The sequence below is a fragment of the Bombina bombina genome, chromosome 1 (genome assembly GCF_027579735.1).
Source record: "Bombina bombina isolate aBomBom1 chromosome 1, aBomBom1.pri, whole genome shotgun sequence".
NCBI classification, from domain to species: Eukaryota; Metazoa; Chordata; class Amphibia; order Anura; family Bombinatoridae; genus Bombina; species Bombina bombina.
The window spans coordinates 543,905,497-543,932,875 of NC_069499.1; the positions used below are offsets into that span (position 1 = coordinate 543,905,497).

General features: G+C 42.1%; 1 protein-coding gene across 6 annotated transcripts in view; it reads right to left on the reverse strand.

Moving 5' to 3' along the window:
• The window catches only part of NBEAL1 (neurobeachin like 1), a 759,124-nt gene that overhangs the window by 146,656 nt on the left and 585,089 nt on the right, over positions 1-27,379 (reverse strand). For all 6 annotated transcript variants that reach the window (XM_053698681.1, XM_053698678.1, XM_053698680.1 and 3 more), the window contains 2 exons: positions 19,502-19,591; positions 13,758-13,867 (listed from right to left, as the gene is read on the reverse strand). In XM_053698681.1, the coding sequence (XP_053554656.1) occupies positions 13,758-13,867; positions 19,502-19,591 (200 nt within the window). The remainder of the gene's footprint in view (positions 1-13,757; positions 13,868-19,501; positions 19,592-27,379) is intronic.

A 27,379-nucleotide genomic window follows, 5' to 3' on the forward strand; every position in this document is an offset into this window, starting at 1 on the left:
GGCCTATCTTGTGGAAGGGCGTGGCCCTTTCCCCCAGTGATGTCTGAGATAATCTCTTTCAATTCTGGCCCAAAGAGAGTTTTACCTTTGAAATTGCAAACCCTGAATTTTTCGCCGCTAATCTAGCTAATTGCAAAGCGGCATCTAAAATAAAGGAGTTAGCCAACTTATGTGCGTGAACTCTGTCCATAACCTCCTCATATGGAGTCTCTCTACTGAGCGACTTTTCTAGTTCCTCGAACCAGAACCACGCTGCTGTAGTGACAGGAACAATGCACGAAATGGGTTGTAGAAGGTAACCTTGCTGTACAAAAATCTTTTTAAGCAAACCTTCCAATTTTTTATCCATAGGATCTTTGAAAGCACAACTATCCTCGATAGGAATAGTAGTTCGCTTGTTTAGAGTAGAAACTGCCCCCTCGACCTTAGGGACTGTCTGCCATAAGTCCTTTCTGGGGTCGACCATAGGAAATAATTTCTTAAATATAGGGGGGGGGAACAAAAGGTATGCCGGGCTTCTCCCACTCCTTATTCACTATGTCCGCCACCCACTTGGGTATAGGAAAAGCGTCGGGGTGCACCGGAACCTCTAGAAACTTGTCCATCTTGCATAATTTCTCTGGAATGACCAAGTTGTCACAATCATCCAGAGTAGATAACACCTCCTTAAGCAGTGCGCGGAGATGTTCTAATTTAAATTTAAATGTCACAACATCAGGTTAAGCTTGTTGAGAAATTTTTCCTCAATCTGAAATTTCCCCATCTGACAAAACCTCCCTCATGGCCACTTCAGATTGGTGTGAGGGTATGACAGAACAATTATCATCAGCGCCCTCCTGCTCTTCAGTGTTTAAAACAGAGCAATCGCGCTTTCTCTGATATGCAGGCATTTTGGATAAAATATTTGCTATGGAGTTATCCATTACAGCCGTCAATTGTTGCATGGTAATAAGCATTGGCGCGCTAGATGTACTAGGGGCCTCCTGCGTGGGCAAAACTGGTGTAGACACAGTAGGAGATGATGTAGTATCATGTCTACTCCCCTCATCTGAGGAATCATCTTGGGCAATTTCATTATCTGTGGCAGTACTGTCCTTACTTTGTTTGGACGCTATGGCACAATTATCACACAATTTTGAATGGGGAGACACATTGGCTTTCATACATATAGAACATAGCTTATCCGAAGGCACAGACATGTTAAACGGGCTTAAACTTGTCAATAAAGCACAAAAACCGTTTTAAAACAAAACCGTTACTGTCACTTTAAATTTTAAACAGAACACACTTTATTACTGAATATGTGAAAAAGTATGAAGGAATTGTTCAAAATTTACCAAAATTTCACCACAGTGTCTTAAAGCATTAAAAGTATTGCATACCAATTTTCAGAGCTTTAACCCTTAAAATAACGGAACCGGAGCCGTTTACAAAATTAACCCCTATACAGTCCCAGCTACCGCCTTTGCTGTGACCTAACCAAACCTGAGGGGAATACGATACCAAATGACGCCTTCTAGAAACTTTTCCAACTATTTTCAGGTCCTCACACATGCATCTGCATGTCTTGCTCTCAAAAACAACTGCGCAGTAATGGCGCGAAAATGTGGCTCAGTCTACAACTGGGAAGGCCCTTCTGACTGGAAAAGGTGTCTAACACAGTGCCTGACGTTAAAAAACGTTCCCCAAGTTTATAAGTGTGAATTATCAGCATTAACATGTATAAAATGTCCAAATAAAGCAATCGATTTAGCCCATAAAAGTGTCTACCAGTTTTATAGCCCATATTAAGCCCTTTATTCTGTTTGAAACTAAGAAAATGGCTTACCGGTCCCCATGAGGGGAAATGACAGCCTTCCAGCATTACACAGTCTTGTTAGAAATATGGCTAGTCATACCTTAAGCAGAAAAGTCTGCTAACTGTTTCCCCCAACTGAAGTTACTTCATCTCAACAGTCCTATGTGGAAACAGCAATCGATTTTAGTTACTGTATGCTAAAATCATCTTCCTCTCACAAACAGAAATCTTCATCCTTTTCTGTTTCAGAGTAAATAGTACATACCAGCACTATTTTAAAATAACAAACTCTTGATAGTAGAATAAAAAAACTACATTTAAACACCACATACTCTTAACCATCTCCGTGGAGATGTTGCCTGTGCAACGGCAAAGAGAATGACTGGGGTGGGCGGAGCCTAGGAGGGACTATATGGCCAGCTTTGCTGGGACTCTTTGCCATTTCCTGTTGGGGAAGAGATATTCCCCACAAGTAAGGATGACGCCGTGGACCGGACACACCAATGTTGGAGAAAGGAAATATTTTGGATTATAAAATTAAATACACGTCAACCTAATGGCATGAATAAAGAGTGTGACATTAACTATCTAATAGATGATTAATTTAGTTGTTTAGTTTAATATGTATATCAAATTAAAGCCATCTGTTCTTACCTTGGATTAATATTTATATTAATGTTTATATTAATATTTATATTCATATTTACATTTACATTTACATTCCTTATTGCTCCCATCCCAGAGATGTAACAGTTTGTAAAAGTCAATATATCTATATACATGGTCTCTACTGTGTCTGTATACAGTGTCTTGTATTCACTTTGTTTATATACCCCATTGTTCATGTTTTTAATGACACATAGTTGTTTTTTAAATAACTTGTTTCCGGCACTGGAGGGGTTAACAATTTGCCTTATAAATAGGCAACACTTTGTACCAAAGCCTATGACTAAGCGCCACTAGGTGGCGCGAAACGTGTCAGGCAGTTGCTTTTCTTCCCTCCCTGTATCTGTGTTCAGCTTGTATATGTATTTTTAACTTTTTCATTAAAGTATATATTTTTATTGCACCATTTTTTGTAGTAGTGCCTGCTACCTGCCTTCCTCCTCTGTTTGCTACATCCAGCGGTCACGGATCCGACCGCAGCTACGGCACTCTGCAAGCACTTACATTGTTCCATCGGACACAATTCATTGCAACTAGTTCCGGTCCTCCAGGCGCAGCTATACCACGTGAATTTCCAGTTTGCCTGTCACCACTTTATCGGGTGCCTGAACGTTTAGGGTTGATCAGGGGCCACTTTTCTTGAGGGTTCCTAGGTGGCTATTAGTGAGCAGGGGTCACTTTCCTGGGTGCTTAATGACTACATGGAGTGCCTGGGCACCTGTTAGCAAGCAGGGGCCACTTTCCTAGTACTTGGGTGTCTTGGGGTACATAAGTGCATATTGGCTAGCAGCAGCCACTTTTTGGGGTACCTGGGTGTCTGTTGGTGAGCAGGAGACACTGACAACTTATATTGGCAAGCAGTGGCCACTAACCAAGAGTACCTGGGTAACTATTTTTGAGCAGGGGCCATTTTCCCTGGATACGTGAGCGCGTACTGCTGACCAATACACTCTCAAGTATCCAGGAAAAATGGCCCCTGCTCAAAAATCCTATTTTCTCATTCATATATATATATATATATATATATATATATATATATATATATATATATATATATATATATATATAATACAATATAATAAACAAAATTTACACAAAGAAGAAAAGTCTTGCTGATTACAATAATGTGCAAATTACAATATCTTCTTGTTGCTTTACATAGTTTCACAGTGCAATATCGACTTATATTAGTATGGTGAATCATCTCAAAAGCTTTTTTTTAAATATACATATATTTATTCTAATCTTTCTTTATGTGGAGTAAAAAAAAGAAAAACAAAACCTAATATGTAGATGTTTACAAAATTCAGTGCATATTTTATATAAAGTTACCTAGCTACAAACTTATTTAATCTAGAAGAAAAGAGTTCAGATCACATTCTGAGTTTAAGCCCATGGGGTATAAGGTCCCTAATTTATATATTAGCTCTGCCTCTTTTCTTAGAATAAGTTTCTGAAAATCACCCTCCCTCAATTTTTTCTTAATTTTCTTTACAGTCCAACAAGTGACCACTTTCGTGCTGTCACTTGTTGGGCTGTAAAGAGAATTAAGAACAATGTGTGGCTAGGTAACTTTATATAAATATGTACTGATTTTTGTAAACATCTACAAATTAGTTTCTGGAAAGAATATACGTACCTCTAAAACTAAACAAAATATATACTATTCATTATTTAAAAAGTATGCTAACTTGGGGGCAGATAGAATTGAAACCTCCATATGTCTCTCACAATTTTTGTGCTTTTAAACATACCTTTATGGGCATTTGATATTTTCTCAGTATTTTGGAGTATATATATCTACATATATGTTTGTGTTAACTGAATAAAGTCTTTTAAGATGAGGGATTTATGTGAATATAAATGTTATTTTACAAATCATATACATATCAAGTAGTAAGAAAATCAATGCAACATAATGTTTCCACCTTAAAGTGAGGGTAAAGTTACCTTCATCTCTATCCGGAATAATATGCTTTCCTCAAAATGAATATGAGTTTAATTCATCAATTTTTCATGGTCTGCAAATTCAACCCGATTTTTTTTTTTTTTCCTGTGTGGATCACGTTTTTATATTAGCCTATTGAAAATCTGTCCGTTAGGTGGCCGTCAATCAACGTTATTCGCCTCCTTTACTATATGCGCATGCGCTATATTTTTTCTTTACTCATCTCTGACTCACGCACGCTCCAGATTCACGCATGCGTAATGTTATTATCTTGAAACATAATACGAACTAGGCTTCCTACAGACAATACGGACAGCTACAAGCGGTGAGGAAATTACTTTTACCCGGTTTCATCTGGCGGCTCAGCTGATTCCAAGCAGGTACACAAAGAAAATGTTCACCAGATAAAGGATATATTAAAACTCAGTCTTTATTAGCATCTTTAAAATTCCACAGTCTTTGGAGTACTGCAACAAAGTAAAGAAATCAGGCTATGACTACGGCTGTTTAAGCCGAAACACGTAAGCCATTCTGTGCTACGCCAGTGTGCTTGTGTGATTTCTTTACTCTGTTGCCGTTGTCAAGGTATTTGAAATATTATTAAATAATATATAGAGGTATATTTGTCTTTATTTAATAGATCTGTGGATATGAACATGGTCTGTAGACAAAGGTTTGTTCCTAAGAGATCTCCCACATTCATTATGTAAAATTATGCTGAACACACAGGGGGAGACAATGGAACATTTGGCCTGCCAAATCTCAGAACAGTCACTTAGAGGAATGTTGGGGGAAGTAATTTTGAAAGGAAATGGAAACTAACACAGTTTCAGGATACAGCAAATATATGGATTTCCTCCAAGAGAAATGCCGATCCGTCTGAAGAAATGTGAGAGATACAAACATTCTTCAAAGGAACTGATAATTGGCACAGACTTGTTGAGTGACTCAGGCTGTTTGGATGATAACATCAGAATACACATAACACAGACGTTGTGTCGGGGGTTAGAATAACACAGTGAAGACAAATGACTTACATTATGATTTCAAAGCAACTGTATATGTTTTAATGGACATGAGATGTGTGTGTGTATATATATATATATATATATATATATATATATATGATATATATATATATGTGTATGTTTTGAAAGCATGAATATCTTAGCCTCTGTGTGTTTAAGAACATGAATAGATGTTTATGGACCTGAAGAGAAGTGATTATTAACATTTATTTTTATTTCAGATCTACATAGACAGGATTCACTTGGAATACAGTACAATACTGAATTAAAAATAAGCTATTATTCACATATAAATGCCAGGATACCGATAACATTGTAATGCATTTTAAACTAATAATTAGCAGTATTAAATTACCTAAATAAAATAAAATGTTAATAATATAACATATTTGGTATCAGAATAATCAGAAAAAAATAACCTAATATTAACCATCTGTAATTGGGGTTATATATGATTAATGCAGAGAGTGTGATCTGATTAAATAACCATTTTATGAAAGAATTTTTTTTTTTAACTTGCTTAAAAATGTTAGAGATGGTCTTGTTGTATTTGTTTGTTTGTACGTCTGCTGCCACCTGGTGTTATGTTGCGAGAACTACAGCCAGAAGGTTCTCTCTGGTTGTTAAAAATGAAATTTCCAAGGGCCAATCCGATTTAGACTTCCCAGATAACCAATGGGAAGGTCAGCTCCCGCAGGGCCACCCACAATTTACCAGTGATGGGAAAACCAAATAAAAAGTGAATGCAATGGAGAGAAAGGGACAGATTTTCTGCTGAAGCTAAAACTTGTAACTGGTTCCCGCTGGGGTGAGATACCACTTTACTTGAGCAAAGCTAATCTACCCTTCTCATTGATTGCGATATACACTTATTGGTGATCTGAGGTAAAATAATTCCTACCAAGGAATATCGGATATCGACTGCTTTTTACTTTGGTAACGTATTCAAGGTTTTGTAAGATAAGTTATATGCATAGTTAATTTGTATTTAATAGATTTAAAGAAGCAGTGTGTTTTTCTCAAGTTAGCATTTCACAGCCTATATACATATATTGTTTAAATCTGCGTCTGAGTGACCAAGTAACTCATCTATGCAAGTTCTGATATTGTCAGTTAATTTTGTATTAGGATAAATTGCAGTTAAATAGCAGAATATATATATTATCCTATTGTTTTATAAACACTGTTTAGAATTGTATTGCTTGGATGTTAAAGGTTTTTAGTCCCATTGTGTTAAATAAATAAAAGGCTGAATTGTGAAGGTATATCTTTCTGGGTTTTGTAAGAAGGATAGCATATCTTAAGAGTTGGTTTTAACGCATATAAATTTTGTTTCATTTCCTTTTATTGCGAATATACTTCAATATGTTTATGGATATTAACTAAATAAAAGAATTCAGATATTTATAATAATTGTATGGTCTAGTAGATGCATGGTTGATTAGGGTTTCAATTTTTAAGGAAAATTATTTTAAGATTGTGTTTATAACCCTGCCATAAACTTATATATTATTTGGATAGCACTACTAAGATTTTCATAAATATACTGACACCGTACTCAAAAAACTGTGCAATTTTAAAGATGCTAATAAAGAGTGAGTTTTAATATATCCTTTATCTGGCGAACATTTTCTTTGTGTACCTGCTTGGAATCAGCTGAGCCGCCAGATGAAACCGGTATCCTGCAATGTGATTGGAGCAGGATCATAACCACGTTGCCGCATTGACTGGAGATTGGCCAAGACGGACACACACCCACCGAAAAGAGGAGGAGTAGAGTTTCCAGCGCCACAGGGACGCCAGCCTCGCAGAGATACCATGGACACATGAAGTAAACAGATATCGCTGTTTGTGTTGGAAGTGTGGTAAGGGGGCACAGGGCTAGTGGAGCTGGTTTGAACTGTTTGTCAATGTAAGCGGCACAATTATATGCATGATCCTAACTGACTGACTTCTAACTGTCACCGTACTTTATCACTCAGCTGCCTTTACTTATAGCAGCTAAAGTAATATTTTGGGCATTATTATAAATGTGTTTACAGTCATTTAACGCATGCGCAATTCAGAAGGGGTTTGCGGTTAGCGCATGCGCGGTAGAGAGGGACGTGAACGCGCTTTAGAGAGATGTATAGAGCGGGTGGGACCGCTCTATAAGTCAAAGATCAGAAAAGCAGGAAATAGGGTTTGGGAGGAGTCAATAATGGAAACAGTAGGGAATTATAAATCTTTATATTTTGCAAAATATAAATGATATAGAGAAAAAAAGTTAGTAATTAACTTATCTAAGGATTAACAAATGCTTTGATGTATTCCAACTCTGAAAACTTTACCTTCACTTTAAAATAAAAGTCCACCTTAATTGTAATCATGTGCAAGGATCATCCAATAATCTGCTGAAGGAGGGGTATTTAAGGAGACATCATATATCCATTAGTCATCTTGATAAAGCCTCTAGAGGAGGTGAAACGCATTGATGAGAGCAAGGATATTGTGAAGGATAAGGATTAAACCCTTTCACAAAGTTTTCTCCCGTGTAGGTATATAAAAGAGGCTGTTTTTTTGAATCCATTCAGAATTAAGAACCTGGCCACCAGGAGGAGGCAAAGACACCCCAGCCAAAGGCTTAAATACCTCCCCCACTACCCTCATCCCCCAGTCATTCTGCCAAGGGAACAAGGAACAGTAGGAGAAATATCAGGGTATAAATGGTGCCAGAAGAATACAAATAAATTTAGGTCCGCCCACCGGAGAAATGGGCAGGAGCAGCGGACTCTCCTCCCACAGATGGAAATGAAATTATCAGGTAAACATAATTTATGTTTTCCATCTTAATGGGAGGAGAGTCCAATGCTTCATTCATTACTTGTAGGAACAAATACCCAAGCTCTAGAGGACACTGAATGAAAAAAACGGGAGGGCACCACAGCCTGCAGAACCTTTCTCCTAAAAGCTGCTTTCGCTGAAGCAAAAACATCAAATTTGCAAAATTTTGCAAAAGTATCTAAAGAAGACCAAGTGCCGCCTTATAAATCTGCTCCATAGAGGCCTCGTTCTTAAAAGCCCAAGAAGAGGCCACAGCCCTAGTTAAGTGAGCTGTAATCCTCTGAGGAGGCTTATGTCCCACTGTCTCATAGGCCAGATCATGCTCCTCAACCAAAAAGACAGTGAAGTGGAAGAGGCCCCCTGCGCTTCCCCGAATACACCACAAATAAATACGAAGTCTGTCTAAACTCCTTTGTGACCTAAATATAAAACTTCAAGGCCCGAACCACATCCAAATTATGAAGCAAACTTTCCTTTGATGAAGAAGGGTTAGGACACAAAGAAGGAACTACTATTTCCTGATTGATGTTACGATTCGACAGAAACCCCAATCCAGTGCGAAAAACAGCCTTATCAGCGTGAAAGACCAGGTAAGGAGGCTCACATTGCAAGGCCCCTAACTCAGAAACTCTGTGAGCCGATGCAATCGCCAGTAGGAATAGGTCTTTCCAGGAAAGAATTTTAATGTCGAGCACATGCATAGGCTCAAACGGAGCCCTCTGCAAAACCTTAAGAACCAAGTTTAAGCTCCATGGAGGAGCAGAATTTCTAAAGACAGGTCTGACCCTAGACAGAGCCTGAACGAAGGACTGAATGTCAGGAAGATCCACTAGCTTCTTGTGTAACAGTACAGATAAAGCCGAAATCTGTCCCTTTAAGGAACTGGCGGCAAGACCCTTATCCAGCCCGTCCTGAAGAAAAGCCAAAATCCTGGATAGCGTAACCTTGTACCAGGGGTATCCCCATTACTCACACCAGGACAAGTAGGTCCTCCACACCTTATGATAGATGCACAGAGTGACCGGCTTCCTGGCCTGAATGAGAGTATCAATCACTCTCTCCGTAAAACCTCTCTTGGCTAAGACTAGACGTTCAATCTCCACGCACTCAGCCTCAGAGAATCGAGATTTTGGTGAAGAAAGAGACCCTGAACCAGCAGATCTCTGCGACAGGGTAACCTCCATGTAGGAGACAATGACATCCCCACCAGATCCGCCAACCACGTCCTCTGCGGCCACGACGGAGCAATCAGAATAGCCAAAGCTTGCTCCTGCTTGATGCGGGCCACTACTTGAGGTAGAAGAGGCAACGGCGGAAATATGTAAAGAAGGTTGAATCCTCAGGGCACCGCTAAGGCGTCTATCAGCTTTGCCTGGGGATCCCTGGATCGCAACTCGTATCTGGGTAGCTTGAAGTTGAGTCTGGACCCCATGAGATTTATCTCTAGCGTCCCCTATCTGTTGCAGATCTCCGCGAACACCTCGGGTGGAGAGACCATTCCCTTGGATAAAACAATTGTCTGCTTAGAAAATCCGCTTCCCAGTTGTCCACACCCGGAATGTGGATCACTGAGAGCAAAAATTGTGTATCTCTGCCCATTCTAGAATCCAAGATACTTCCCTCATGGCTAGGGAGCTTCTCGTTCCCCCCTGATGGTTTATGTAGGCCACCGACGCAATGTTGTCAGACTGGAATCTGATGAATTGGGACGACCCCAGGGGGGGCCAAGCCCTCAAAGCGTCGAATATCGCTCTAAGTTCAAGAATATTTATCGGTAGACTCGAGTCCACCTTCCTTGTGCCTTTCTGGCACCCCAAATAGCTCTCCATCCTGATAGACTTGCATCCGTGATCACAATCTCCCAGGATGGTCTCAAGAATGATATCCCCTGGGACAGCTGTCCCGGACTGATCCACCAAGAGAGGGATTCCCTCGTTTGGTTGTCCAGAGATATCTGTTGGGATAGATCTCAGTGATCGCCGTTCCATTGTCTCAACATGCACAACTGAAGAGGTCTGAGATGGAACCTGGTGTATGGAATGACATCTATGCTGAAGACCATGAGCCTAATCACCTCCATATACCTGGCCACAGATGTCCTTGAAAAGATCTGAAGGGCAAGACAGTTGGATGCAATCTTGCAACGTCTCTGATCTGTCAAGAATACCTTCATGGATAAGGAATCTATTATCGTACCCAGGAATTCCACACCGGTTGCTTGGGACCAGGGAACTCTTTCCTTTGTTTATCTTCCATCCGTGAGATCTAAGGAGAAGAGCCCTTGAGTGTTCCTCCGCGAGACTGCAGGACGGAGCCTGGACCAGACCAGGATATCGTCCAGACAAGGAGCCACTGCAATACCTCTGGCTCTCGCTACCGCGAGCAGTGCTCCCGGAACCTTCATAAAGACTCTTGGGGAAGTCGCCAGACCGAACGGTAGGGCCACAAACTGGAAGTGTTGGTCCAGAAATGCGAATCTTAGGAACCTGAAGTGATCATTGTGGATTGGCACGTGAAGGTAAGCATCCTTAAAATCTATTGTTGACATAAACTGTCCCTCTTGAACTAGGGGCAGAATCAACCTGATCGTCTCCATTTTGACCGATGGGACAGCAACTTGTTTAGACACTTTAGGTTCAGAATTGGGCAAAACGTGCCCTCCTTCTTTGAGACCACGAAAAAGTTTGAATAGTACCCCAGACCTCTTTCTGCTAGAGGGACTGGGACGATTACTCAGAGAGAGGAGCGATCCCTCACGCATCCTAGGAAGGCGTCTCTCTTCTCTGGACTTGATGATAGGTTTGACAGGAGGAATCTGCCTCTGGGGGGAGGAGTCAAGAACCCTATCCTGTAACCCTGGGCAACGACCTCCAGAACCCAAGGGTCCTGAACGTCTCTTATCCAGGCCTCCTAAAAAAGAGATAGTCTGGCCCCTACGCGATCCAGAGACGGATCGGGGGCCGTCCCTTCATGCCAATTTTGTCTCAGCGGGCTTCTTACTCTGCTTGGTTTTGTTCCAAGAGTTAGTTGGCTTCCAAGATCCCTTGGACTTCTAAGTCTTCGCGGCAGACTGCTGGCAATGAGACTTGTCCGGATGAAAAGTAGACTCCTTAGGCTTATTCTTCTTATCCTGCGTCAGGAAAGCACCCGTGATCGTGGATATGATAGTCCAGGCCTGGACCAAAAAGAAACTTCCCTTTAAATGGGAGGGAAAGTAATCTAGACTTGGAAGTCATGTCAGCAGACCACGACTTTAACCACAGAGCCCTACAGGCTAAAACAGAAAATCCTGATGTCTTGGCATTCAGGTGAATAATCTACACATTTGCATCACAGATTAATGAATGAGCTACCCTTAAGGCCTTAATTCGTTCCTGAATCTACTCGAGGGGAGTCTCCACCTCGACCATAGCTGACAGAGTGTCACACCAATAGGTAGCCGCACCAGCCACTGCAGCGACTGCCGCTGCCGGTTGAAAAACGAACCCCGTGAGTTGGTACATCTTACTCAACATGGACTTCAATTTTTTTTTATCTATGGGCTCCTTGAACGAAGAGCTATCTTCGAGCGGGATAGTCGTTCTCTTAGGGGGCGTGGAGATAGCACCATCCACTTTAGGAATGGCCCCCGCAGCTCAAGCTGCGAGTCCGGTATGGGGAACAGCTTTTTAAGTAAAAGGGGAAAAGGACGAACCAAGTTTCTCCCATTCATTCTTAATAATATTAGCCATTTTAACGGGGACCGGGAAAGTCTGAGGCACTACCCTGTCCTCGTAAACCCTATCTAGCTTAGGGATCGAAGGTTCCTCCGGCAGTTTCGGTTCAGGAACCTCCATCGTATCAAGCACCTCTTTCAGCAGAAAGCGCAAATGCTCCATCTTAAATTTAAAATCTGGCTCCTTCGCAGATGGAGGCCTAGAAGTCTACGATTCCGACCCAAAAAGAACGTCCTCCGAAGAGTCGGAGTCATCCTCATCCTCTTATAATATGTCAGAGACATCCAGAGGAGTAGATGACCCCTGGGACGGATAGCTATGTTTCACCTTTCGCTTGTGCTTAGCAGGGCATGGTAAGGCCTTAGAGGCCCAGAAACCGCCGCTTGTAACTGATCAGCGAAATCTGGCGGCCAAAGGGCCCCTTAGTAATGCCCTGGGGAGCTGCATGTGCAATAAGAGACGAGTGTAGGGAACGCACCTCGTGGTACGGAGAACCCTCAGAGGTGGACGACTCAGTTGCACTAAATATCTTATTCTTTTTAGATATTGCAATTTTATCAAAGCATGTGGAACAGAGCTGAGCAGGCGGATCAACTGGAACCTCCTCACAATAAACGACCCGCGTTGATCTCTCGCTAAGAAACTGACTGTTCACACACTGACAGAGCCTCATCTCACACATGACGCAGCATTAAAACACAATAAATAATATTATGCATAGATTCCCCCCTGTTCCATAACCCCCCTTTCCGAGGGTATCACCATTGATTCTATACAGATAAAAGGAGACACACTGTGACCCTGTCTTCTTACGTTATCATATGTGTATAAATAAAAACGATCTTACCAGAATCTATGCCGTAGAACAGGAACACGGCCCTTCAAGAGTGACAGGTTAGTAGCCTCGCTCCTGACATGGACTTGAGTGAAGAAAGCAGGCAGCGAAACTCGTCAACGCTGATTGCCTATGGAGCTGTTAATAAGAGTCGCGATGGTTTTGCAGAAAGACTCTCCCTGCATCTCTGGACTGTAACTTTCACCCAGGCTCTCACTGAGAGACTGGCAGGACTACTTAAAACTCCAGTCCCACTGCGAAGAGTACTACCCTCCATAAAAGACTACTCCGAAACTCCGAAAACTGGGGGATGAGTGAAGTGGGGGATGAGTGAAATGAGGTGTCTTTGCCTCCTCCTGGTGTCCAGGTTCTTAATTCCCAATAGTAATGAATGAAGCCGTGGACCCTCCTCCCCTTTAGATGGAAACACATACCACTGCTCCAGCCACAACTGTGGGGTTCCGGTAAGCATAACCTAATATAGCTTACTAAAGAACTGTGGAGAAGTACCGTGAGACTGCAGGTAAAAAAGGGTTTTTCATTTGAACAAGCACAGAGACTGTGTTTTAGCAAGGGTATATGCCAGTATTAGGTATTACTCAAACACATGAACCGGGACGCTGTTATTAGAGGTGGCAAATGTATTTAAGGTGGCATACCACAAAGTGGACATTGACAATCATTCCTTTTTATATAGGATATGTGCAGATAAGTTTTATACGTGACCGGTCGCAATTTTTTATTAATTTTATTTTACTGTATTTGTGTAATAAATTAGAAAGTTTTAAGGTAAAATGTCATCCTTGTTTTACATAGAGATGTTCAGGTGTTATTTTCTTGTCAGCTTTTTACAGCTATGCTGCATCACTTTCAAGTGCTTCAACATTTGGGTATCATGTCCCTTTAACTTACAATTGTTATACAAAACACAGTATTTACTCACTTTGGATTAGATACAGTTGAATCTTTGATGAATGTGAAATAATTGGAGACAGTTTTGTTGTAAGGCAGCCAACTGTGCATCCCAATAATTACATTTTGGCTTATTGTTACCTGAGGGAAAAAAAATTGCAGAGAATGTGCATCAGTAATTATGAAGCAAACATGTTTTGTAACTAGATTAGTATTACTTTCAGAATTTTAAGAGTCAACACAAACACATTTTGAAAAATATTATTTGAAATTTCTGATGATGTTATGATTTTAGCTACTGCCATTATTATATTTCAGAAATATGAACAGGGGTTTCATGAACTGGCTATATCATTTTTCTTGTATAATGTTTGTTTCTAAAGGATGGTAATAATAATTTCTATTAATACATGAAATAATAATTATACTATATAAAAATTGATACATGTTTATTATTTTATTAGAATATCTAAAAAACAAAATTTATGCATGTCTTATAAATTCCTTTCTTTTGTGGTGGTGAGAGTCCATGAGCCATGACATTTGGAATTAAACTCCACTCCACTAGGGGGCAGGCAAAACGTACCCAACACATCAAGAGCTTTAATCCCTCCAACATTCTGATTTCCCTCAGTCGCTGTATAGCCAGGAAAGGAGAAAAAACAGAAGTGCAAAAAGAACAAAGCAGGGTAAATGAAGCGCATGCATAAAATGTTGGTAGGAAAGGAATAGCGAGGGTCTTGTGGACTCTCCAGGAAAGAAAGTAATTTATCAGGTAAGCATACATTTTTTTTTTCTTTCATAAGGTGGTGAGAGTCCACGAACCATGACATTTGCGATGTAATACCCAAGCTGTGGAGTCCACTATACTATAAAGGGTGGGGAAAAGGATACGCAGGCACATCATTGACCAGACACTGCGGCCTGGAGAACTTTCCTGCCAAAAGTGGTCTCTGAAGAGGCAGAAAAACATCAAAGTGATAAAACTTTGTCAAAATATGGAGAGAAGACCAAGCAACACTTTTTGGTAACTGGTTTCCTAGCCTGAATAAGTGTGTTGGGCATAGACTCAGAAAACTTAATTTAAGAACAACTAGATGTTCAATCGCCATGACATCAAAGTCAGCAACTTTAAGATGGAATGTAAGAAAGGACCTTGAAACAGAAGGTATCGTCACAATGGAAGAGGCTATGGAAGGAGATGTGGACATCTTAATCAAATCTGCATACCAGGTCCTGCTAGGCCAAGCTGGAGCAATGATATTTACTGCAGAGCTCTCTTGCTTGATCCAAGCTATTATTCGAGGAAGGAGAACAAGTGGAGGATACATGTACACCAGACCGAGTTCATTGTAACTATTTCCCGCCTCTCCCAGCAATTCACAATTCGATCGTAAACTTCCTGGCTTAGAGACCATTCCTCAGAATGAAAAATCAGCCAATTTAGATAATCTGCTTCTCAATAGTTAAACTCCCGGAATGTAAATGGCCAAAATAATACAATGATTTAGTTCCGCCCAAGTTAGAAAGCTGGCAACCTAAATCACTAGAGAGCCTTTGGTTCCCACTATGAAGTATTTATATATGCCACTGTGGTGTGGTTGTTGGACTGAAACCTCAAGTAGCTTACTTGCTTGAAAAATAGCCTAACCCTGAAGAGCCCAGAAGATCACTCAAAGTTTGAACACATTGCTAGGTAACCTGGTCTCTTGAGGAAACTAAACTCCTTGCACCTTCCGATTCTCCCAGACAACCACCCAGCCTGAAAGACTGGCATTTGTTGCAATTGCTATCCATGAAAGGCCTTAGAAAAGGCACTCCTTGAATTAGAGAACAGTGAAATTTCCTCCAGGAGAGAGATTGTCTAGTTTTGTAATCCAGACAGATTGACTGATACAAGTCTTCCACTGACAGAACAGAGAAAGTTTAAGGAGATGCAAGTGAAACCTCACAATGAGAGACAAAAATGCAAAATGAAACAATGTCCCGGAAGCATTTTAACAGAGGCGCATGCTCAGAGATGCCCGCCGCTGCACTATGGAGGAAAAGGAGAGTGCGGGAGGGTAACTAAAGCATTCAAACATTTTTCAACCCCAGTATGCACATAGCACAGAAAGTAGTAAGTCCATAGAGCTATGAAGAAAAACATTCTGTCGGAGCAGCGCTAATTATATCCCTGAGCCCGAAGCTAGATAAAACATTGAGTGCTAAATGTGTAGACCTCATCAAAGCAGAAAGAAATAAAGGATGCAAAACCGCTGCACTGAAAGGGAGCAAATATATATATAAAAAAAATCCCAGCATTTAAAATATGTGCTGTGCAGTCTCTCAATAGTCCACAGGGCAGTAATCCTTAACCTCTCTTAGTTACATATCCAGTGTGTACCCAATATAAAGAGTATCCCCTGGATCTGGTATACAAATTGTATTGTAACTGCTAATAAGCCTGCGGGCTGTGTGAGAGAATAGCATGTACTTACCTGCATACCTCACTCAACAGAACTTACCCTTCAGCATACAGCTTTTGTCCAATAGAAGAGAATATCCTAGTTAGATAGTACGATCACAGGATCTGAACATAAGATTTACCCAGACGAGGCCAACAGGATGAGGCTGCAGGACCAGTCCCAGCAAAAGCAGTGGCAGCATATTCCTAGTCCTCTGAGGAGGATAATGAGCCTCACAGCAGTTTGAGCACCCATTTCAATAAATATATATCAGAATCACGCCACTTCACCTACTACCCTGTGAAGGCAAAAATTAAAACTATGGGGAATTAGGAGGTGTGAGAGATTAAAGATCTTGATGTATTGGGTAATTTTTGCCTGCCTCCTAGTGGAGTGGAGTTTAATCCCAAATTTTATGGCTCATAGACTTCTCAACGTCTTATGAAACAAGTTCCAATCTCTACATGAAGGTTTTTTTTATACTTCTTTCTCACATAGAGCCTGACATTTAAAACCTCACCTTCATGGAGAGAAATCACACAAAATCTTTGAGTCTCTGTTTCACATAAATAACACTACATAGCAACATAAACATTTCATAAGATAAAATTTTGCAGCACCAATGAGACTTCTTTCATCATCTCACCTGAGCAGCAAGGTGTTGAATATCAGGCTCATAGTCACATATAGTCAAAAGAAGTCATTTATATTTATGAAAATGTTATATTCTATGGAAAACACTAGCTATATAGTTTAACTTTTCCCCCTAAACACATTTAAAAGATGTAATATTAATTTACACAATTGAACACAATCTTTTTCTCTTCCTTTCCTTATTAGTAGACACACTATAAAGAAGTAATTTTTACTTATGAAGGTTTCACTTTGTTTGGCTGGCACTTTATTTTTTTTCTCTGTGAAGACTTTACACAAAATAAAATAAAAAGTTCTTTTTTTTCCTTCTCTCACCAGTCACGGTAGAGAAAGGTCACTTATGAGGATTTTAAGTATATTGCATAATTAAAGGGATATGAAACCCGCCAAGAATTATTTTGGGATACAGACAGAGCATACCATGTTCAAAATGTTTCCAATTTACTTCTATTATTAAATTTGATTTGTTCCCATGGTATTATTTGTTGAAGAGATACCTACAGTATCTCATAAAAGTGAGTACACCCCTCACATTTTTGTAAATATTTTATTATATCTTTTCATGTGACAACACTGAAGAAATTACACTTTGCTACAATGTGAAGTAGTGAGTGTACAGCCTGTGTAAATTTGCTATCTCCTCAAAATAATTCAACACACAGCGATTAATGTCTAAACCGTTGGCAACAAAAGTGAGTACACCCCTAAGTGGAAATGTCCAAACTGGGCCCAAAGTGTCAATATGTGGCCACCATTATTTTCCAGCACTGCCTTAACCCTCTTGGGCATGGAATTCACCACAGCTTCACAGGTTGCCACTGGAGTCCACTTCCACTCCTCCATGACGACAACACGGAGCAGGTGGATGTTAGAGACCTTGCGCTCCCCCACCTTACGTTTGAGGATGCCCCACAGATGCTCAATAGGGTTTAGGTCTGGAGACATGCTTGGCCAGTCCATCACCTTTACCCTCAGCTTCTTTAGCAAGGCAGTGGTCGTCTTGGGGGTGTGTTTGGGGTCATTAACATGTTGGATTACTGCCCTGTGGCCCAGTCTCCGAAGGCATTCATGGTTCCCTTAATGAACTGTAGCTCCCCAGTGCAGGCAGCACTCATGCAGGCTCAGACCATGACAATCCCACCACCATGCTTGACTGTAGGCAAGACACACTTTTACTCCTCACAACAACACACGCTTGACACCATCTTAACCAAATAAGTTTATCTTGGTCTCATCGGACCACAGGACATGGTTTCTGTAATCCATGTCCTTAGTCTGCTTGTCTTCAGCAAACTATTTGTGGGATTTCTTGTGCATCATCTTTAGTAGAGGCTTCCTTCTGGGATGACAGTCATGCATACCAATTTGATGCAGTGTGCAGAGTATGGTCTGAGCACTGACAAGGCTGACCCCCACCCCTTCAACCTCTGCTGCAATGCTGGCAGCACTCATACGTCTATTTCCCAAAGACAACCTCTGGATATGACGCTGAGCACGTGCACTCAACTTCTTTGGTCGACCATGGCGAGGCCTGTTCTCAGTGGAACCTGTTCTGGGAAACCGCTGTATGGTCTTGCCCACCATGCTGCAGCTCAGTTTAAGGGTCTTGCAATCTTCTAATAGCCTAGGTCATCTTTATGTAGAGCAACAATTCTTTTTTTCAGATCCTCAGAGTGCTTTGCCATGAGGTGCCATGTTGAACTTCCAGTGACCAGTATGAGTGTGAGAGCGATAACACCTTTAACACACCTGCTCCCGATTCACACCTGAAACCTTGTAATACTAACGAGTCACATGACACTGGGGAGGGAAAATGGCTAATTGGGCCCAATTTGGACATTTCTACTTAGGGGTTTACTCACTTTTGTTGCCAACGGTTTAGACATTAATGGCTGTGTGTTGAGTTATTTTGAGGGGACAGCAAATTTACACTGCTATACAGGTTGTACATTTACTACTTTACATTGTAGCAAAGTGTCATTTTTTTCAGTGTTGTCACATGAAAATATATGATACAATATTTACAAAAATGTGAGGGGTGTACTCACTTTTGTGAGATACTGTAGGTAGATGTCTGGAGCTGCCACCTAGTGCTGCTACCATTTAGTGCTTCAGACACATGTACACTGCTGAGCTTTTTTTCAACAAAAGATACAAAGAAAACAAAGAAAATGTGATAACAGTTAGAAAGTTGTTTAAAATTGCATGCTCTATCTGGATCATGAAAGAAAAATATGGTTACATATCCCCTTAAGCATTTTATATTACAATTTCAAAGTGTTTACTGTCTCTTTAAAGTGATAAGAACATGATTACAGTTTTGTGGCCTCTCTGAAGAATGGTTTTAATTTGGATCAGGATATGAGTATGATGCTAAGAATGAGTAAGGGTTCTGCTACTGCTTTAGAGAATTGGCAGGTATTGTGACAAAAATAAGTTACATGACAAAGGAAAGGAATAGATTTGTTTTAAAACAGCTAGGCATTATGAAGTAAGAGTTCTGAGACTGGTATAAGTTCTACATGCTAAATAACATAAATATGCAACTATTTGTCTATTTGTGTTAGTTAAGTAAAACTAAATGTGATAATCACGAGTAACAGGTCTAGCTGCTAGAATTATTCTGGCCTGTACATTTTTTAAATGTATCTAAGCCTTTATGGCAATAACTCACCAGAGTCTCTGGGCTCCCCTGAGACATAAAGGAACGTAACTGATTCTTTGGGACAACAGCCTTGACAATAGGGATGCCATCACAGATCCCCTGAGAATGTAAAGAAGAAAATGTCATTAGCATCCAGGGTTCACAAAAATGTAAAAGCGGCAAAACATATGGTAAGTCAAACACAGCGGCACTGCCAATAATCTGTTACTATGAAACAAGACATATGGGCAGACCCATTCAAAGTCTCTTAACAGCCCACTGTGGCTCTTATGCTCCTGACAGTCCAACATCATTATTTAGACACACACCAGTATCAAAAGATTACGAGCGTTAACTGAGCTAGGTACAGCTTTTAGGGCAGCAAAAAAATAACTGTATTGGTATGAATGAAACCTAATAGCAGATATTGTCCACACTTTAAAGGTATACTAAACACAATTTTTTTCTTTCATTATTCAGATAGAGCATGCAATTTTAAGCAACTTTCTAATTTACTCCTATTATCATTTTTTCTTAGTTCTCTTGCTATCTTTATTTAAAAAGCAGGAATGTAAAGCTTAGGAGCCAGCCCATTTTTGGTTCAGAACCTGGGTTATGCTTGCTTATGGGTGGCTAAATGTAGCCACCAATAAGCAAGTGCTATCCAGGGTTCTGATCCTAAAATGGGACGGCTCCTAACCCATACATTCCTGCTTTTTAAAATCAAGATAGCAAGAGAACGAAGAAATTTTGATAAAAATTTGGGTTTAATATCCCTTTAACCCCTTAACAACCAAGGACGTGCCAGGCACATCGGACAAAAAGTGTCAACTAATGGCCAAGGACGCTTGGGGTTTCAAGCGGTGGAAGCGATCATGATCGCTTCCAGAAGCTTTCAGGGTATTGCAGCGATGCCTCAATATTTTCGGCCCACTACACCATACCACTTTCCCTATGAGATTGAGTATGAAGGAGGGAGATGGAAGAAGGGAGAGACAGGGGGGAATAAATGTTTGTTGGGAAAGGGATCTGGGAGGGGTAGGGTATTGAGTGGGGGGGAACTGCAAATATGTGAATCAAAAGAAAAAGGCGCTCCAATGGTGCAGAATGTTACAACAATTGTTGCAAAGAATATATCAATACATCACTCCACAGAATGATACTCACAAAAGTGGCGCACTATATTGCAGTGCAAGTCAGGCAGGCTGGATAGATCAGAGCCCACTAGCTGGCTCACTACGGATCGTGGAGAAAAGTGGCTCACTGAATATTAGTGCAAGTCAAACAAAATGGGTTAATATTAGGTTACCAGCTAGCTCACTCCAGGCAAACAGGAACAAAGGTCCACAATTGAGATAGATATAATAAAACATTAATTATGCTTACCTGATAATTTAATTTCCATCGTGGGGAGGAGAGTTCACGGCTTCATTCATTATTTATGGGAGTTAAGAACCTGGTCACCAGGAGGAGGCAAAGACACCCCAGCCAAAGGCTTAAATACCCCACTCCCACTCATTCTGCCGAGGGAACAAGGAAGAGTAGGAGAAATATCAGGGTATAAATGGTGCCAGAAGAAAATATTAAATTTAGGGCCGCCCACTGGAGATACAGGCGGGAGCTGTGGACTCTCCTCCCCATGATGGAAATGAAATTATCAGGTAAGCATAATTTATGTTTTCCATCTAAAGGGGAGGAGAATCCATGGCTTCATTCATTACTGAAACATATACCCAAGCTCTAGAGGACACTGAATGAAACCGGGAGGGTAAAGGGCGATCCCTAAACTGACGGCACCACTGCTTGTAGCTTTCTCCCAAAAACAGCTTTCGCAGAAGCAAAGAAGTCAAATTTATAAAACTTTGTAAAAGTATGCAAGGAGGACCAGGTAGCCGCCTTACAAATCTGCTCCATAGAAGCCTCATTTTTGAAGGCCCAAGATGAAGCCACTGCTCTAGTGGAATGAGCCGTAATCCTCTGAGGGGGCTTGTGTCCCGCTGTTTAATAAGCGTGGTGTATAAAGTTTCTCAGTCAAAAAGACAAAGAAGTAGCAGAGGCCCGCTGACTACTGCGCTTCCCTGAATAGACTACAAAAAGAGAGTTAGATTGTCTGAAATCCTTAGTCACCTGAAGATAGAACTTCAAGGCACGAACCACATCCAGATTATGAAGTAGCCTCTCCTCCGAAAAAGAGGGGCTAGGACACAAAGAAGGAACAACTATTTCCTGATTGATGTTACAGTCAGACACCACCTAAGGGGGCTCATGTTACAAGGCTGCCAGTTCGGAAACTCTGGGGGCCGATGCAATGGCTAACAGGAACAGAACCTTCCAAGACAGGATCTTAATGTCAAGAGAATGCATAAGCTCAAACGGAGCCCTCTGTAAAACTTTAAGAACCAAATTCAAGCCCCACGGGGGAGCAGACTGCCTAAACACAGACCTGATTCTAGACAGGGCCTGAACAAAGGACTGAATGTCAGAGAGCTCAGCGAGCTTCCTATGCAACAACACTGATAGAGGCGAGATCTGTCCCTTCAAGGAACTAGTGGCAAGACCACTATATGAGGTAGAAGTGGTAACGGAGAAAAAATTTACACTAGACTGAACTCCCAAGGTACCGCCAACACCTCTATCAGCTCCGCTTGGGGGTCCCTCAACGTCGATCTGTATCAGGGAAGCTTGCAATTTAATCGGGATGCCATGAGATCGATCTCTGGCGTCCCCCATCTGAGACAAATCTCCGCAAACATCTTGGGGTAAAGAGACTATTCTCTCGGATTAAATGTTTGCCTGCTGAGAAAGTCTGCCTCCCAGTTGTCCACTCTAGGGATGTGGATCGCTGAGAGCGAACAGCTGTGGGTCTCCGCCCACTCCAGAATCCAAGACACCTCTTTCATTGCAAGGGAGCTCCTCGTACCCCCCTGGTGATTGATGTCTGCCACTGAGGTAATGTTATCAGTCTGGAACCTGATGAAGTTGTATTCCCCAAGACAGGGCCACGCCTTCAGAGCGTTGTAGATCGCTCGCAGTTCCAGGATATTTATCGGAAAAAGATACTCCAGCCAAGACCATTTTCCCTGTGCCATCCTGGCACCCCAAACAGCTCCTTATCCCATCAGACTCGCATTCGTGGTCACAATTTCCCAGGACGGTCTAAAGAAGGATGTCCACACGGACAACTGGACCGGACGGATCCACCAAGAGAGGGAAGACCGAGTCTGCGCATCCATGGATATCAGCTGTGACAAATCGGAATGATCGCCGTTCCACTGCCTCAACATGCACAGTTGAAGAGGTCTGAGATAAAATCTTGTGAATGGAATGACGTCTATGCTGGAGACCATGAGCCCAATCACCTCCATACACTGAGCCACTGAGGGACTCCTTGAGGACTGAAGGGCAAGACAAATGTGACGCAATCTTCCTGCATTGCTGATCTGTGAGGAATATCCTCATGGACATGGAGTCTAGTATCGTGCCCAGAAACTCCACCCTGGTGCTGGGAACCAGAGGGCTCTTTTGCGGAGTTGATCTTCCAACCGTGAGATTGAAGTAACAGAAGCAGAGCCCTTGAGTTGACTTCTGCCAGATGAAAGGACAGTGCCTGAACCAGGATGTCGTCCAGGTAGGGCACCACCGCAACACCCCTGGATCTGGCCACTGCAAGCAGAGCCCACACAACCTTTGTGAAGACTCTAGGAGCCGTCGCCAGAATGAAGGGAAGGGCCACAAATTGAAAATGTTGGTCCAGAAACGCAAATCTGAGAAACTTGAACTGGTCCCTGTGAATTGGAACATGCAGGTAGGCATCCTTCAAGTCTATTGTGGTCATGAACTGCCCCTCTTGAACCAGAGCCAAAAAGGACCTGATCGTTTCCATTTTGAACGATGGAACGGACAGGAACTTGTTTAAACACTTTAAATCCAGAATCGGACGGAACGTGCCCTCCTCCTTTGAAACAACGAACAGATTTGAATAGTACCCTAGACCCCTTTCTGCCTGGGGTGCTGGTACGATAACGCCAAGAGATGATAGATCCCTCACACACTCTAGGAAGGCCTCTCTCTTTTCCGCCCTTGAAGACAGGTTTGAAACAAGGAATCTGCCCCTGGGCGGAAGGGACCTGAACCCTATTCTGTAACCCTGGGCAACAACCTCCAAAACCCAATGGTCCTGAACATCCTACAACCAGGCGTCAGATAAAAGAGACAATCTGCCCCTACTCTGTCCGTAAACCTGTCGGGGGCCGCCCCCTTCATGCCGATTTTGATTCGGCGGGCTTCTTGTTCTGCTTAGACTTGTTCCAAGCCAGGCTCCCTTAGGTAGGTCCACCTTCGCAGCCGGATGCTGGTGTTGGGCCTTGTCCGCACAAAAGGGAGGAAAATTAGAACCCTTAGGCTTAGCCTTCTTATCCTGGGGCAGGAAGGCACCCTTGCCTCCTGTAACCGTTGATATAATCGAGTCCAGGCCTGGACCAAACAAAATCTTACCTTGAAAAGACAGGGACAGTAACCTCAGCTTAGAAGTCATGTCCGCCGACCAAGATTTTAGCCACAGCGCCCTGCGAGGTAAAACGGAAAAACCTGACACCTTAGTGTTTAGGCGAAAAATCTGTATATTGGCGTCGCAAATGAAAAAATTGGCAACCTTCAGCGCCTTAATCCTTTCCCGAACCTCTTCGAAAGAGGGCTTGCCCTCAATCATCTAGCACAGAGAATCACACCAACATGACGCAGCTCCGGCAACTGCGGCAACGGCCGCTGCTGGTTGAAAAATAAACCCAGTGTGTTGAAACATCTTTCTTAACATGTTTTCCAACTTTTTATCCATGGGCTCCTTGAACGACGAGCTATCCTCTAGAGGAATAGTCATACGCTTAGCGAGAGTGGAGATAGCCCCTTCCACCTAGGGAATGGTTCCCCACAGCTCAAGCTGGGCCTCCGGAACGGGGAAAAACCTTTAAAAATTAGGAGAAAAGGATGAACCTAATCGTTCCCATTCATTCTTTATAATATTTGCCATCTTTACAGGAACTGGGAAGGTCTGGGGCATCTGTTCGGCTCCAGAACATCCAGAGTAGCAAGCACTTGCTTCAGCAAAAAGCGCAAATTCTCCATTTTAAACCTATAGCCAGGCTCCTCCTCCGCCTGAGGTTTAGATGACACAGACTCCAAACTAGAAGGAACCCCCTCCGAAGCGTCATAGTGGGCCTCATCGTCGTACCACTCCGCAGGAGTCGGGCCACTCTGGAAGGCTCTACCCTTGCGCTTAGTAGAATGCAGTAAAGCATTTTTAGAGACTGCCGTTTGAAGTTGGTCCGCAAAATCTGGCGGCCAGCAAATCTCCCCCGAATGGGGTAACAGTCGGACCCTGGGGCGCTGCATGTGGAATAGGGGATGCAATTAGGGAACGCACTTCAGGGGACGGAGAGCCCTCCGAGGTGGACGGCTCAGTAGTACTAGACATTCTCTTATTTTTAGATGTCGTAGCTCTTTCAATGCATGTGGAACATAGTTGTGCAGGCTGGTCTACCGGAACCTCACAATAAACACAGGTAAAAGACTTAGATAAAGAGGGAGTACCCTCCAACGCGTCAGAATCCTCAATAGCTTTTATCTTAAAAAGCAAATTAAGAACAGGCGCCTATATAACCGCCAATGGCCGGGGCACTCACCACCTCCTCGGACCCGGACTAGAGAAACCGCTTTATCTCCTCCGTTACAGATCTGACTGGAAGTGAAGCCCTAACAGGACCGCCCCTGCCTAAAGGAGAAAACGCACCAAAAAAAAGGGCACACAAAAAACTCCCGGAAATGAACCTGTCAGTTCCACCATATTGCCAGAGCCTCATCCCGCACATAACGCAGCATGTATAGACCCCCCCCCCCCCGTTCAATAAACCCCTTACCAGGAATATTTAACCCTTGATTATGTAAAGATAAAAGGCGCCACGCTGTGGCCCTGACTTCTGTGTTATCAATATAATAAAAAATGAAACAATCTTACCAGAATCCACGCCATGGAACAGGAACACGGCCCTTCAAGTGTGACAGGTCATAGCATCGCTTCTGACATGGACTGGAGAAAAGAAACTTTTACTGTAGGAGCTGTTAATATGAGTCGGGATGGTGTTGCAGAGGAGAGCTCTCCCTGCATCTCCGAACTCTAACTTTTACCCAGGCCCTCAACTGAAAGGTTTGTTAGGGCTACTTAAACTCCCGTCCCATAGCGAAGAGTAGTACTCTCCATAAGAGAAACTTCAGCACCTCTCTGCCATCCTCCTGTGACGAAAGGCAAAGAATGACTGGGGGATGAGGGGAGGTATTTAAGCCTTTGGCTGGGGTGTCTTTGCCTCCTCCTGGTGGCCAGGTTCTTAATTCCCATAAGTAATGAATGAAGCCGTGGACTCTCCTCCCCTTTAGATGGAAATCACACTCACAGCTCTTGTTAAAAGCCAGAACACCCTCTGAAGACAGAGGATTATTTATTAAAAGTAAAGAGTAATTTAAAAATGGATATGAAATCTGCTTAGCGCCACTTTTGTGACTATCATTCTGTGGAGTGATGTATTGATATATTCTTTGCAACAATTGTAACATTCTGCACTATTGGAGCTCCTTTTTCTTTGGTTTCACATATTTGCAGTTTATCTACCTTGTTTCAAGAAGAGCTGATCCTGGGGCACTCCTTTTCAACCATCGACGGAAGCCTCTAGAGGGCGCCTTTGTCCTGAGGGACCATATTTGATGGACTTTGGTGATATTGGGGGGGGGGGGCAGCTACACTACAGACAAAATGGGTAAAAAGCATAAGATTTTGCCAGTACCCAAGATGGCGCCTAATAGGTAGAGGGGGAGGATCAAACACTGCAGCATATATATATATATATATATATATATATATATATATATATATGTATATATATATAAAAGCCTTTTATTTTAGTACTGGCAGACTTTCTGCCAGTACTTAACATGGCGGTGACAATTGTGAGGTGGGGGAGGGAAGAGAGCTGTTTGAGGGGGATCCAACACTGCTGGGCATAATACAAGTGTGGTGCGCAGCGACATTTAGCGGCCTTATAATTACCAAAAAGAGACCTGATGAAACGGTTTGCGAACCGAGAAACGCGTTGCAACCACTGGGGTAATATTAGATACCCCATTATCCACTTTTAAATAGCAACTACTGTGTTGTTTTTAGCATCTTTTGTTTTTAATAAACCAATTTGGATATTTTATTCATTGAGTGGATTTCTTTTACCCACCATTTGCCTGTACTGATATACAAGAGTTCAGCTTGCCATCTGAGCCAGCACTTTGGGATTACTACACACCTTGTTCCACCAACTACTAAGATACCACCTGTTTGGGTGAGCTGCCACACCTACCTAAATCTGCAGCCTGCTTCATTGGTGTGCTCCTGGAATATGTGAGTACCCTCTATACTAAGAAATCACTAGGGGTTGTACCATTAATAGTCTGCACATGTGGTGCCTGTATCTTGTGTCTCCACTGTAGTACCAGCACCTAACGCTTAGAGCGCTGTTGAACGGGTGAGCTGTCATACCTTTACAATTCTGCAGCCTGCCCCTACCCGCACATAAATGTGCTTTTGGAGTATGTAAGTACTCATTTGGCTTTATTTTTTTGTTTTTACTTCTCCTACTGACGATACCACACATGAGGCGCCCCTCTGTTTCTCTTTATTTTTTTATAGTTATACCTGGACCAGCCAGCAAGGAGGAGGCAGCCGATTCAGAAATTACTTTGTATTTGAAGAATATATAAAGGACATTTACACCATCTTAATTATATGCAACATGACTTTTACATCAGCCCTGAAGGTTTTTCACTGTTATAATTTGCCTTGATCTTTTCCTCAATTGTGCTATATTTCATATT